We start from the raw sequence: 14,205 nt of genomic DNA, 5'->3' as shown, positions 1-14,205 counted from the left end.
ATCTGCAAAGAAACAAAACTTGTCATTGCAAAAAAAACCAATCCTGGAATGTGTCACTCTTTATGCCTTTCCAAAATGGAGACTCCTTCTATAAAATACCAAAGTTATGGTTCAGAATTTTAATAATGACTACAACACTTGCATATGAGCACCCAAAAACTAAAGTCAAGAGATTGACCGGGTACACCATATATACAGCTGAAAAATATTACCCTTTTCAAACATAAGAGGTGGTTTCAAAGCTCACATTTGGCTTCAGAGTTGAAGACCTGCTACAAAGCCTGAGAAATTTAGAATCTGCCTTTTACACCCCTTTTTTCTATGTTTTTTAGGCTATTTGGATCCAGGATTTAGATGCAGGCCTGTCTTTTGAACAAAGTAAAGATATATTTCAGCATTTTTTTCCCTTGGGGCCCTTGTTCTGGTATTTTGAAATAAGATGACAACAATACCGTAAATGACAACTGGAACTAAAAAACAGTCTTGCTTGACTTTTTCCAATTTAAATAGAGCCTGGTGCTTAAACCATCACTTAATAATTAAGGTTTGTATACTACTGATAGCATGCCTAAAGGCAGGTGTGTTCAGAGAGCAAAGGAGGATATTTATGCAGGTTCACAGCCAATGAATATCCTAGTGGAGAATTTGAGAGCATAAATTTTAGGACACTATGGTAAAGAAATTCTAGGATTCTCTTACACTTTTTTTTATCTAATGCACTCACTGGATGCTCTACAGTTTCACACAGCTGAGGTTTCAGTTCCCATTAGACATCTTCCTGAGGGGCAGCAGAGGGGCAGCACCAATCTCTGCTCTCTGGTGACCAGTGACAGGATCCAAGGGAATGAGATGAAGCTGTGTCAGGGGAGGTTCAGGCTGGACATTAGGAAAAAGTTCTTCACCCAGAAGGTGGTCAGACACCAGAAAAGGTTCCCCAGGTAAGTGGTCACAGCCCCAAGCCAGCCAGAGCTCAAGGAGCATTTGGACAACACTCTCAGGCACATGGTGGGATTCTTGGGATGTCCTGCGCAGGGCCAGAAGTTGGACTTGATGATCCTTGTGGGTCCCTTACAACTCAGGACACTCTGTGATTCTGTGATCTGGCAGGATGCTCTATTTGTTCCAACACAAATTGGATTCTAGGGCCCTCAGTCCCAGTGGAACAGCTGGGTGGAATGGCCATAAGAAGTATGCAAATACAGAAGTAGAGAAATACGAGATTGTCAGCAAGCAGTGCTCTGCAATTTTTAAATGTATACATATATATATATATATATATAAGCATATATATATACACATATAGAGTATAGTTAGTTTTAAATCTTTGGAATAAATTCAATTTTTTCTTCTCTCTCTTTCTGTCTGACTTTCTTTCACTCTCTCTCATGCTCTTATCATGAATATTACATCATTGCCCCTAAAAGATGGTTAGATTTTGGTCCATATTTCATGCCATATGGGCCAGACATCGTATTTCCCCCCTGTCCCCAAAGTGTTCAGTTGACAGTCACAGTGTTTTGTGAAAACTGTGAGGAAAACCAGCATCTTTTGAATAAATTCAATCTCTCACTGGAACCAAAGGTTGCAAAATGCTGAGAATTCAAGTGCCAAGGATCCCGGTGACGGCTCTTAAAAACATCTTTTGAGTTTCTTGTTTGCTCTTTTTTCCCCTTAGAGTACAATTTTACGTCCCAAAACATAAATTAAGGGAAATATTTAACAGTCAATGAGTCAAAACAGTCAAAGAAGGGCAGTTGGCTAATACATTATAAAAGAGCAGCAACCATTTGTGGACCACGCGCTATTTTGTTTCATTTCTAGACACATCTTGTAGGGATGGTCCGAGAATATACAAAATATACAACCTAATGACCACCTGCCTGCTTGCATAGGCCATTTTCATGGTCCTAAATGCAGTCTTTGGAGTCAGGGCCAGTGCCAAATAGGTTTAAATACAAGTTATGGCAATACATTTTTTTAGTTTTTTTTTTGTTTTCCTTTTGTAATGAAGACTTTTATCCACTTTGAGCCAAAGAAATCAAATTATCAATATGACGGAAGGGTGAGCATGAGACCTCCACTTCTCCTTGATGATTCACACCGTAGGCCAAAATGGACCTCTAGGTTAGTAATACTTTGGACCAATCATTTGGAAATGCCTCACTGCTGTATGTAAAATCCAATCCCTTCCTTCACCGCTCACATGGTTACATTTTTTCATATAGGAGTGGGCTACAGCATCAACTTGATGAACAGAAAAGCAGGACTTTGATATTTTCTTTAACAGGCTAACGCTGAATGAAGCCATTGTACTTGGAAGAGGTTCTTGATTTCCTACTCAGAGACTGGAGTAGGATTTTTGGCTTGGGGGTTGTTTTTTGTGTGTAAGAGGCTCAACAAACAGATTTAAATTAAAACGTCTGCAGGTGCTCTTTACAGAAACAAAAGGCTAATGTTTTAAATTGGTTAATAGAAGAACTGCAAGAAAAAGCAACATAATTCACCACTAAATCATCGTGGGTTGTGGCTAATCTGCTCACATGATGTGGAAGGAATCCTGTAGTCATGCCTGTGTGGCCAGTCCCAGACTGATATCCAGGTGAAGACAAGGAGTTCTGAAGATCACTTGTTTGTGGAGAAAAGAGAAAAAAGGTTTAAGCTTCCAAACAAGCTTTTAAAGTTTTTTGTTCAAAAAATAAACAAGAAGTCCTAGCTATGGCAATAAGGTGAGGCTTACAGAGATATTAGGTGCTGTATCTCAGGGGTTTATCCCTTGGCTACTTAGCCATCATGGCAGCAGCTTCCAGAGTCCCTAGTGCATATGTTGTGCAATTGCCAAAAAAAAATTAAAATAAAAACAACCAACAAAAATATAATCCTCCATGAAGTCTACATAAACTCAGGCCAAAAAGAGGATGTTTGTGTCACAAGTGTCACTCCACAGTCTACTGCCATTAAGGCCACTGGTATTGACTTAAAAGGATCTCAAAAGCTCAGTTCTGGGAAGAAGAACCAAAACCAAGACAGGTCAAAGTGTCTGTGAGAAGTTTGATGCACTGAAAATTAGCAATTCTCAGAGTAAGAACAAAAAAACCAAGAGGTTAATTTTGGCTACCAAACTGGGATTTGGTTTTCTAGGTCATTGTTTTCCCCCCATCTATTTAAAAAGAAAGTTAGTGCTACAAATATGCAACTTCAAGACGACATATTCTTCTACTGAGTTGCACTGAGAAGCAAGTTAGATAAGCCCCTCTTACTGCCGTCCACCTGCAGGGAAGCCTCTTCTGTTTTCTTTGATTTCCACTGGCAAAAACAGGAAACAAATCCAAGAGGGATGAAGTACTGTAAGTAATTGTTCTTTTTCACTGACTTCACCTCTACACCATTTCCTCGCCTGCATCTTCTCCCATCCAGCTGGGGCAAGGCATAAAAGAACCGATGAAGGTACTGAAGTGTAACTGGAGCATGACACTGTGAGCATGTGGTCCCTGTACAGAGGGTTACACGGGATCAAGGTCTCTTCTCCTGTAAGGTAGCACGTTGTAACTTGAGTTCCACTTTCATCTCACAACACTAGCCCAGGTGACATCCATGCCAAGCTGGCTGATATTTAGATGTGTCTCTTCATGTGGAGCGCGAGGTGATCCGACCTGGAAAAACACCTGTAACATAAAGCAAGCAGGAAATGAAATAAGTACAGGACTTTGGAAAACAGGGTTTCTGCTCCTTCCTTGTTATGTACAGGAGAAAATACATATCCCAGTTTAGAGACATTCCTTGAGCTATCCATGGATCCCCACCAAAGCCTGTGTGATCGACCTCTGTGACCACAGATAGGCAACTACCCTGGCTCTTCAGCACCTAAAGAGATGACTTTTATACCTTCCCTGTTCCTCTCCCTCTCACTTCTTTCACTGAGTCAGATATCAGGGAAGAGTGCTCATCTATGCAGCTGTACTATAAAACCAAATATTTAGTATGCATGTGTTTGCGTATTAAAAAATAAATAAAACAAATCACTTTCATTCAGCAACACCATTTTTAAAAATACCAGCTTTCTCAAGTGCCCACTCCTTGCAAAAAGCACCAAAGAATGATGCTAGTTTTGAAAGCTGAATTCTCATTTCTAACTCCAAACTGGAAGGAAATCTGGCTCAGAGCTTGGAGGTTGACAATCCATTTGGGTTCATATCTCTCCCTTCCTCTCAGTTGGGAATCTGGGTGGTAATATGTTGATTCTGATGAATATTATCTCCCTGAAGGATATTGACAGAAGATTTTATGCCTATTTTATAAGAGTAAGAATTGAAAGACAGAGAAGGCAAGGAAGTTATAAATCACACAGGTGGGGTAAAACCAGAGGGAAAAAAAAGAAAGCCAGGACTTGAGATTTTGACTTCTGTTCTTTATCCACAAAGACTTTTCCATCTCATAATAAAATCTAATGTTTTGTCATTCTGAACATGTAGCTGGATCCTGATGAGATAGACTCCATGGCCATTAGCTATGGGATTGAAAGCACCAATCCATTACACCCACCATCACAGTGCCTTTTAAGATACTACAGCACCAGCAGCAAACCACAGGAGAAGCAGGCAGTGGTTCCAGCTGCTACCCCACAGCTCTAAAATGGAGCCTGTCACAGTGGCAGGTCTCAGACACACTCAGAAATTAAACTTCTACTGGAAACTTCAGCTGAGCATTTAAAATCAGGAGGTTTTCAAGGTCCCTGCAAATTCTGGCTTACCTTCTTTCCACCTTAAGCCACAAGATACTTATTTATTTTAAAAACATTTACTACAAATACCACATCAACCCCCATATACCTGTGGCTTTTGAGTAACCTGGGTCTGTAGGCTCCAAGAACACTAGGAAAAGCTACTTACAGAACTGATTTGCCTGGCATGTCTTTTCAGTGCTCCACAGAACCAGAGTATAAAGCAGCCACCAATAATGGTCTGAAGAATATCCAAATGGCTTATTGTAAGAATCAAGATAGCTCATATATGGGTGCTGGGTGTATTTTTACAAAAGCAGTAGTTGAGTGTTTTGTAGTTTTCAGAAAGAAGAAGCAGAAGAACAAACTGAACAACCCCCCCCAAAAGCCAATAATGATAGATAAAAAAAAAGAACAGTCAATCTAAACACTCAAAGGATAAACATCCTAAGCAGAGAAAGGCTGAGAAAGAGAACTATGAAAATGAAACTATTTTAAATAGTTAGGGGACCTTTTCTGTCCTGCTGAAGTATTCCACTGCACATTACACACAGAGATGACTGATCAAGAGGTACATTTTTAGGACAAAGAAACCTTATAACAAGACAACTTCCACAAGAAAAGTCATTTACTTATCTTCTGTGAATGAGCAATGAGCATAGCTCTGCTCAAGTCGTCTCTTCTCTACTTGCAGGGCTTACAAGGGAGTTAATACCTCCAGAAAGGCAAAAATGAGACTTCAAAATAGGATGGAGGAGGCATTCCCCCAGGGTCCTACATGAGGCACAGCAAGGCACATGGGAATCTGACATGGACACTGGGCTTTCACTACAGCAGGCTCTGCACAGCTAGAATTTTCTAGTCCTAGAGTGACAAAATACATCCTTGGACCAACGTCTCTCTCATCAGTCTTAAACTGAGAAAGCAGCATGCTCTGGCTCCAAGGGCTGCCAAAACAAAACAACAGCTTGAGTGGCTGCCAAAAAGACATGCACCAGCTGGCACTTCAGTCTAGGACTAGTCATAAGACCCCCACCCAAGCACAGCTTTTCCTCTCCAGTAGTCTCTTTTACAGATGCAGCCCAGGAAAGTGTATGCTGAGTCACACCACAGCCAGATCTGTTAAAATTATAGATTCAGTACATTGCTTCACATCAGTAACTACCATATTAGCACCCATAATATTTTTATAGGTAATAAAATGCTGCCATATTTGCTAGTTTATAGCTAATAAAGTGGTACAATACTAATTCTTCACATTCTCCCACTGACTAATTTGATTAGGTCTGTCTCTTGGTAAGGCTGCTGGATGTGGATATTTATTTTCCACTGTAAAACAGTCCATACTGTTTTACATTTACATTTACAAAATTTTTGCAGCTAAATCACACTGTCAGAAAGTGTATTGATTACTGGACACACTTCTTTTTTTTTTCTTGCTGGGACTAGAGGCAGCAGTGGAAGAGGCTCCACAGGATAAGCTGTCAAAGGAAACTACTCTTCAGAAATCAAGGAACAGGGGCTTGCTGGTCTCTAGTCCTGCCCATGGCACAAGAATTTGCTCTGCACCTCTGGCTCTGCACCTCTTTCAGTTCCAGACCAGCTCTGCACATCACACGTGGGCCCATCACAGCCTTCTCTGTCATCCCCCCCTCAGTCTAGCTCTTCCTAGAAAGAACAGTTTATGCTAGAATAAGACACTCTAATTATAAAACTCATACAGGGATGTGTGATACACAAATTCCCTGCTCCCAGACATGATTCCTTCCTTTCTCTTTTTGCTCTATCTCCTTAGCAACACAATACTGCTTGGCACTGAAGCCTCTGAAGGAGGAAAAAGGGAAGGTAAGTACAATGAGAGAGAATATATTGCTCAGCCATCTTTCCTACCAGCTGTGGATTTTCCACTGTGGGATGTGTTCATTCCAGCTAAGTGCACTCTCAGCTTGCTATCAAACAAGGAAACCATGAGCACGTTTGCACATATGCAGAGAGGAAAATGCATCCCAACTTAGTCTGGCACTAAGTTGCTGTCTCCTAAACACCTATTTATCCAGAACCAGCAAGTGCCACTACCCTGTCAAACTCTTCCCCTTGAAGTGCTGAGGGCTTGCACTGTGTGAGGAACAACCCTAGCCTGTGTTTCTGAAGAGCAAAATTCCTGGGGAATGCTAACAACCAGGATAACCCTGGCATCTGGAAGGCACTAAGGAAGGACTTTCCTGGGGTGCTTTCCACACCACTTTAGCCTTTTCTCCTTTCTCTACTGCTGCCACAAAGCCACACACCACTTGCAGTACATATGATGTTACTCAAAGCAGTGGTAGTTTGCCAGCTATGACTAACAATGTGATCTGTGGGCTGCATGGTGTTGGGATAGGGCTGGGACAGCAGGAGAAGAGAATCTCATCTCTTTTGTTATAAAATTTACTTATACACAGAGGACACTAATACTCCTTTGACATTGATCGGAAGGTGAGAGACACAAGCACATCTAAAAACAGTCTTGGAAGGGAACTGCAGCCAGACCGTGTGAACATCATCCCCCTCTGCTATCTGAATCACCCCTTCCATGCTCTGTTTGCCAAGATACAGCCTTCAGCTCTGAACAACAGGCACAGGATCTGTGCCACATCAGTGTTGTTAAAACAGCTCCAATCAGCTCCTTAAAACCTAACAAGGCAGCATATCTGAGAGAGTGGCCACAGCTTCTGTCGATAATGGGGAGTGCAGTAAAGGGTAGTAGTTCAAATACAGAGAAACTGTTCTCCAGCTGGAACCCTGGCTCAGGAAGGCACATCTTTAAAAGCCTGCCTAAATGACTAAAGGCAGTTTTGGGCTCATGTTTCAGTGCTTGCTTGAGGTGACCTCTGCAGTAGGTGGTAGCAAAGAGGCCTGAGAATGAGAAAAGAATGACAAACAGTAGTATGGCAGAGTGGGGTAAAAGAACAGGCACTGTCACTCTAAAAGCTTCTAACAACTGGGGAAATAAGGACAAATCTGCCTCCTATCACCACACACAAATAGTACCGGCATAGAGTTTAACAGTGCACAGTCCTCAGCACTCTAAATTTTATTAATAATGGTTTCCCTTCATCCACAGATTCAGCAGAAGAGCAAAAATGCATTAGATGATTACAGGAATATATCTCTTGACTGCCGTGACTGAGTTTGCTGCCAAAGAGAAAAGCCAGGTAGAAAGGGATAATATGTGGAAGGAGAATAATGAACACTTAACAAATGGCTGAAAGAGACCAAGGAGTTGAAAATACCAGCTGTATTTCTCTAGATCTCTGCTAAAAACATTGTTTGTCCTGACACAGAAACCCTAGGGCTGTATGTGTGTTTGTGTGTGTGTGTGTTTGTGGGGCCATTCGAGGAAAGAAAAGAGAAAGGCAATGCTTTACATTTAAAACAGAGGATATAATTGTTCTCATTCACAGAAGTGCTTAAACAAAAGCAGAACTGCAGAGGTCCCTACTTGGCTTATCCTGTCCCTCATTCAGTGCAAACAAAAGATGATCCAGGGATAAAACAAAAGATAATCCAAGAGGAAACCCTCCGTGGGGGAAGGGGGACGGGAAGAGGGGAGACAAGGGCAGAAGAGCACTTAAGGAGATGAAGCTCTTGGAAAGGCAGGATGTGAAAATGATCAAATTTCCTTCCCATAAAAGGATGGGGTCCCTTGTTTATGTCCCACACATCCTCTCTCCACGCATATTCTCTGTTGGTCTGGTGTACCCACAGGCTTCCTAAAGGCTTTATTGTATTACAAAACGGTTCCTTATCACAGTCGAGAACCTTAGTGCTGCATTAAAAAGATGGGTAATTTTCTTAAGCCTCTTTTAAAAATATATATAAATAGGATTAGCTGGATAACATGTTCAGATGCAAGCACATTATTTGATTACTCAATAGTGGATCCAGGTTTCACCCAGGGCACTGCCAATCTTCAGCTGGGGCGGGTGAGTGGGGGAGAAATGCTCATTGTTCGATCCTGTCAGTGCTGTCAAGAGTCATTACAGGGGTAATTGCTTTTGCTCCACCCTGATTTCTTATCAATTGGGACTGGGGATGTGGAGAAGGGTGTTCTTTTGGTTTTGTTTCTAAATTGAAAGAACCCAGCTTTCAAAAACACTCAGCACCAAGCAAGGACGAGCAGATTTTTCAGAGCAGCTCGGTATTTACTGGAGCAGCTGGAGCAGGGAGGCTGCAGAAAGCAGCCGCGGTGAGAGCGGCAAGGGCGGCTCTGGCAGGAGCTGCTCACTCACAGCGCATCCCCGAGTCCCGGAGCGCGGCTGCTCCTGACAGGCTCCTCGGGAACTCGGCCCTGCGCACCTGTCAGGCTTTCACATCTGGGCCCTCTCTCAATGAAGGTGCACAGTATCTCCCACTTCAAACAGATGTCAAGAGTGAGATTTAAAACTGTAGGAAGAGATTCACTAATTAGCAGGAATGTGCAGAGATCATTGATCTTACACAAAACAACCCCATGAACTTGAACGGTAAAATATGTCTAAATCACTCTTGGGCTTTTGAGAATGGTGTCCTTTGTTGTCTTTTCTTTAGGAGCCCTGGACTCAGTGCTGAGAAGACAACGATCATACAGAAATTGAATTGATTTTTCCCTAGAGGTTTCTTATAGATTTGGGCGACTTGTGGCATACAGCCACACACTCCCCATTCCTCCTGCCATACACCAATGTTTTTGTGAGGCCCACTATGCCAAAATGTGGGTAGCCAGTGGTGCTTGGAGTAGTCCTTGAAGCAGAGCAAATAGAGGGAGCTTTGCCTTTGTGAGCACAGGAGGCTTACAGGATCGGGAGACAGAAAGCTGGGGAGATGCTTTTTGGAGAGGTCCATCACTGAAATGGTCTAAGGCCCTCTGGATGTCTTCTCTGCTTTAAGAGTATTAACAAGACCTGTTCTGTGAACTGAATCCTGTGCCCACAACAGACACCAGCAGGGTTCAGTCAGGCCTACACCTGGTCCCACATTTTGTTCTGTGCTGTGGGATTAGACTGCTTAGGAGGAATTCCCCATCTGCCAGCCTGCCTGGCCACTAAGGCAGAGAGGACAAGAGCTGAGCAGAGGGTCCCTCCATGGTTCAGGGACAAAGGCAGTGGGACAGAAGGGGCCTCTCTGCTGGGAGCCAGACCTCTTGTCTCTGGGAGCTGGCAGCTCCATGCCAGCCACAAAAGTCCACAGGTTTCTTGAACACCACGTTAGGGGCTGCATTACCTGTCACAATGGTTGCATTTAAAGGGCTTTGCACCCGTGTGCTTTCTGTAATGCCTCGTGAGCTCGTCGCTCCGTGCAAAACGCCACTCGCACCCTTCCCACGAGCACTTGTAAGGCTTCTCACCTGCAGGGGGAGGAGAGAACAGTCAGCGTGGCACAGCAGCATTATGAGCACTCAACTTGATAGCCCCGTGTCCTCCCACCCTGCCTCTAACCCATTCGAGTCAGTCAGCCCTTCACACAATTCACAGTCAGCGTGGCATGCAAATAACTTAGGGCTTGTATACTGGGGATAGTTCCAGTCCAGACAGCTAAAATTCTCACACAACCTTATATCTTGTTTTTACCCCTTGTGATTCTGTTTACCCCTTGTGATTCTATTTACCTCTTGTATGGCCAGACTCACATCTGCTCCCCTCAAGCATTCATGACTGCTGTCCCCAAGGACTGCACCTTTTTTACTTACTTCTGACAACAAAATCTACTTGTGGGACCAAGAAATTATGTGAGAGTTTGAATTTAATTTCTTTGAATTGGCTGGTCCTTCAGGCTTCTTGCACTACCCGTTCATCAGCTGTTATTCTGCCCCAAAATATTAACAATACCATTGAAAGCAGTGAAATGGTGTAGTGGTAAGACAAGAGAGATTCTAGTCTGTTGGTGTGAGTTGGACTCAATGATTCTTGTGGGTCCCTCCCAACTTGGGATATTCTATGATTCTATGCTCATATCTAACTATCTTCTAATGCACATCAGTCTCTGCAGATCAAAATCTGCCATAGTGTAACATCTGTGGAGTCATTAACACCTTCTGATGAAGAATCCCAAGTCATGACTCCCTTTTCCTTTTCAGTGTACATGCATTGGTGTGCATTCAAATTTAACATCTCCCCACACAACAAATGCTCCAGTGCATCTCCTCCTATAGAAACTCCATGTCACTCTTCCCCATGCATTCAGTTGAGATAAAAGTCAGACAAGAAATCACTTTCACTACCAAGCTTTTAAGTGGATTATTACTTATTTATTTGTTCTTAAAATTGCTAAGAAGGTAATCTTAAAAAACCCACCACAGGCCACACTGAGGCTGCAATCTGTAAGACCCCTCCAGGCCAGTCACATGAGACAATCATTTGACCACAGCAAAGACAAAGATTGCTATATTTAGTGCGTCTATTCAGCAAGTATAAGAGTGAGATCTGGATATGGGAGACTTATGTATATCATGATGATGAACTGGAGAGGCAAAAAGAGCAAGAAAAGTGAAAAGGGAAAGAAAAATGCAGCAAAATACCTGGAAAAATGCTGTTCTCTGGTTTCTTTCTGCAGACTTCTTGCTGCACAGTGGTCATCTGCCCCAGACAGAACAGCAGAATGGGCTGAGACCTCAACTGAAGTTGAGCCATTTTACTGGCTCAAGTTGAGCCTTTGAGAAGTTTATTTTGCTCAGTAATTCAATTAAAGGATTCATTGGGATGAAGTTGTGAAGAAGGGACAGCAACTGGCAAGACTACACCAAAATATCCATTTATCCTACAGTCCCTGAATGAAGAAAGGCCATCCTGGATGTCCCTGCTGTGAGTCACAGTCCCCCATGGGAAAATGCCCAACAGGACAAGGGACTGAGCCAACAATAACACTGCCCCACTTAGAATGCGCCTGCTTGGTCATTTCTGCAGACTCACCTCTTGTTCCTTTATTTTTTGGACAGGATTTCTTCAGGAAAATAAGAAGTTAGAATCTTAGTGAGCAAGGTGCTGGTGTCTTGTTTCTGGGCTGGTTAATCAACTGTACCTCAAACACTGTCGCCAGTGCTGGCCCCACGCACTGGAGCTGCAGTTGCAGCAGTCTCTCCAGGCCCTTTGCACCCGACCTGTCAAACAGCATCTGCTCTCCTCATAAAAAAGGGATTTCTCAGTCCTGTGCCTGTGATGGAGCACCAGTTTGTCTGAACACTTCATGCATTATTTTAAAAAGCTGTCAGTAAACAAGGCTCGATGATAGTGCAGTTCCTTGGTTCTCTGACGCTCTCTAGTGCCTAGCTCAGAGTGGAGACAGCCAAGCAGGGAAACTGCCTTGCAGCACATCTGCCACACACATGCTGCAAAGCAAATGCAGAAGACGACTGCTCAGCCAAATCTGGCAGGTACAGCCAGTCTGAAGGATACAGTCATCTACAGAGCAGAAGGGTGAAGAAAAAGCATCCTGGGCTTTCTGTGAAACTATATAGGCTACTAGGACAGAGGTGGAGTTTGGCTTGTTAAAATTTGTCAAGAGCTTTGAAAACAGACAGTGCTATATATATATGCATATATAGGTTACAAGAGACAGAAAAGCCAAGCGTGATTACTGGTGAACCCACAGAATGACACATATCTCTGTTACTTGCTGCAGGGGCTCCTCTCCCAAGTGTTCCAGCTTTGGCCTTGCACAGCCCTGAGATGAGTTTTGTTTTTCCTTGGTAACCCAAGCCCTGTTCAGCAAAATGTCAGACAGTTCCTCTCAGGGCTCCAGACTGCACGCTGCCATAGCAGGCTGCCAGTGCACAAGGTAAATGCAAAGGAGCACAGTGACCTTTAAAGCCATGTCAGCTTCAGACAGCTCCTTGACCCAGAGACCTCCAAGAGGTTCAATTTCCTGTCCTCCTGCAGCTACTCAAAAACACAAGAGGGAAGGAGAACAGAGACCTGCCTGTCTCTGCATGTGAAGACTAAAAACAAACTGCTCCTTCAATGGCTGCTGTCACCTTACATGAAGATGAAATGGAAGTGTGTCTTGCCAAGGTGCACATATGTAGAAAGCATGGGAATGAAAAAGGGGGAGAGTCCTCCTACCTCACTACTGGCAATAGCAGGAAGGAAAAATGGGAAGGATCCTTTCCATGTGTTAGGCTGCTCTTCTCTTGTTCAGAGGATTAAAAGAGACTAAAAAGATAGATGATGAAATCTTCTTCTGCTGAAGGCAATGGCAAAACTCCTACTCACTTCCACAGGGCCAGGATCTCCCTCTTTTTAAGAAATTAATTATGAGCTGCAAATCCAATTAAAAATAGGAACATCACGGAGTTGTGCCACACTGACTTTTTTCTAATCTCTCAAATTAAAAACCACATTCAAAACTTGTGCCTGCAAGCCACACCCAGGAAGGAGGCTCTACTCCTTACTTCACCTTTATTTAACACAAGGATCTATGCAGTCCTTAAACAAATCCATAAATCCACATTTCTACAAACACACTCACCAAAACAATCCTACAGAAATGCTATTAGCCCTTCAGATGTACTTTAGGGTTTCAGTCCATCATGACTGCACACTTCTGTGAAGCAGCCTCTCTTCCCTGTGGCTGTGTCCTGTGGTCCGTACCTCACTTTAACCTTTTCATGTTCCTAGAGCACATTTTATACCCTGAGACTAGGATGCCTGGGGAGTAGGGTCTCTGTTCCACTTCTGTTTATGTCACCTCACCCAACTGAGCTCTTCTTCAAAAGTACCTCCAAAGCACATTTCAGTACAGTCTGGCCCTCCATCCTCTACTTCATCCAGCCTGGTCCAATCTGGTAACTGGAGGACAAAGACCTTTGAAAATTTATGGGAAACATGCAATAGTGAAGCTACAATTATATAAAATCATAACAAAAAATCCATCAGACTTTGACAGCCCTGAAATCGGGTCACTGTTCCTTTTGTGACTAAGATGAATGCAAGACTAAATATTAGGCCTCTAGTTACAGAAATAAACAAATTATTGCTACAGCTTTTTCTTGAAAGCCAAAAATTTATCATTTGGAAGCATGAAAAGCCAAGCACACAATCCCATTTACACTCCTGTGGCAAACACACACTAGGTTTCCAGCAAAACATGATGGACATAGCTGGGCTGGTTCTGTAATGACCACCACAGTGGAATTTGGAACTTCTCCCTCCATTTTCCAGCCTCGGGAATTCTTGGTGCTCTAGATATTGAAAGCCAACATCTGACCCTGCCACTTATGGCATTGTTTTTCAAGTTAATGGGGAGGCAAAGGCATGGGTGGGCTGTGACACATCACACCCAGGCAGTCTGGAATTGGAGGTGAATTCCTCTGCTGTGATGGTGCAGGGGGCCAGGCAAGCAGCTCAGCTGCACACAACTGTATCTTTGCTCTCCAGCCACAAGCCAGAGAACATCAGGTTTTTGCTCCAACACATATTTAAATTATAAATCCTGTACGAACCTTCACAACAAATATTTCCTCACAAAATACAGCA

The 14,205-nt window shown here is 43.1% G+C and overlaps 1 protein-coding gene across 1 annotated transcript in view; it reads right to left on the bottom strand.

Annotated features, from left to right (window-relative positions):
- Nucleotides 1-1,311: 1,311 nt before the first annotated feature.
- KLF7 (KLF transcription factor 7) overlaps nt 1,312-14,205 on the bottom strand; it is a 59,309-nt gene continuing 46,415 nt past the window's right edge. Inside the window, exons 3-4 of the mRNA XM_054278418.1 lie at nt 9,959-10,082; nt 1,312-3,662 (exon numbers count right to left, since the gene is read on the bottom strand). Of these exons, the coding sequence (XP_054134393.1) occupies nt 3,611-3,662; nt 9,959-10,082 (176 nt within the window). The 3' untranslated portion in view covers nt 1,312-3,610. The remainder of the gene's footprint in view (nt 3,663-9,958; nt 10,083-14,205) is intronic.

Source organism: Melozone crissalis, unplaced genomic scaffold (genome assembly GCF_028551555.1).
Source record: "Melozone crissalis strain CALT ecotype California unplaced genomic scaffold, PUWL_Pcris_2 ptg000023l_1, whole genome shotgun sequence".
Classification (NCBI taxonomy): Eukaryota; Metazoa; Chordata; class Aves; order Passeriformes; family Passerellidae; genus Melozone; species Melozone crissalis.
This window is presented reverse-complemented; position numbering and strand designations above follow the sequence as displayed.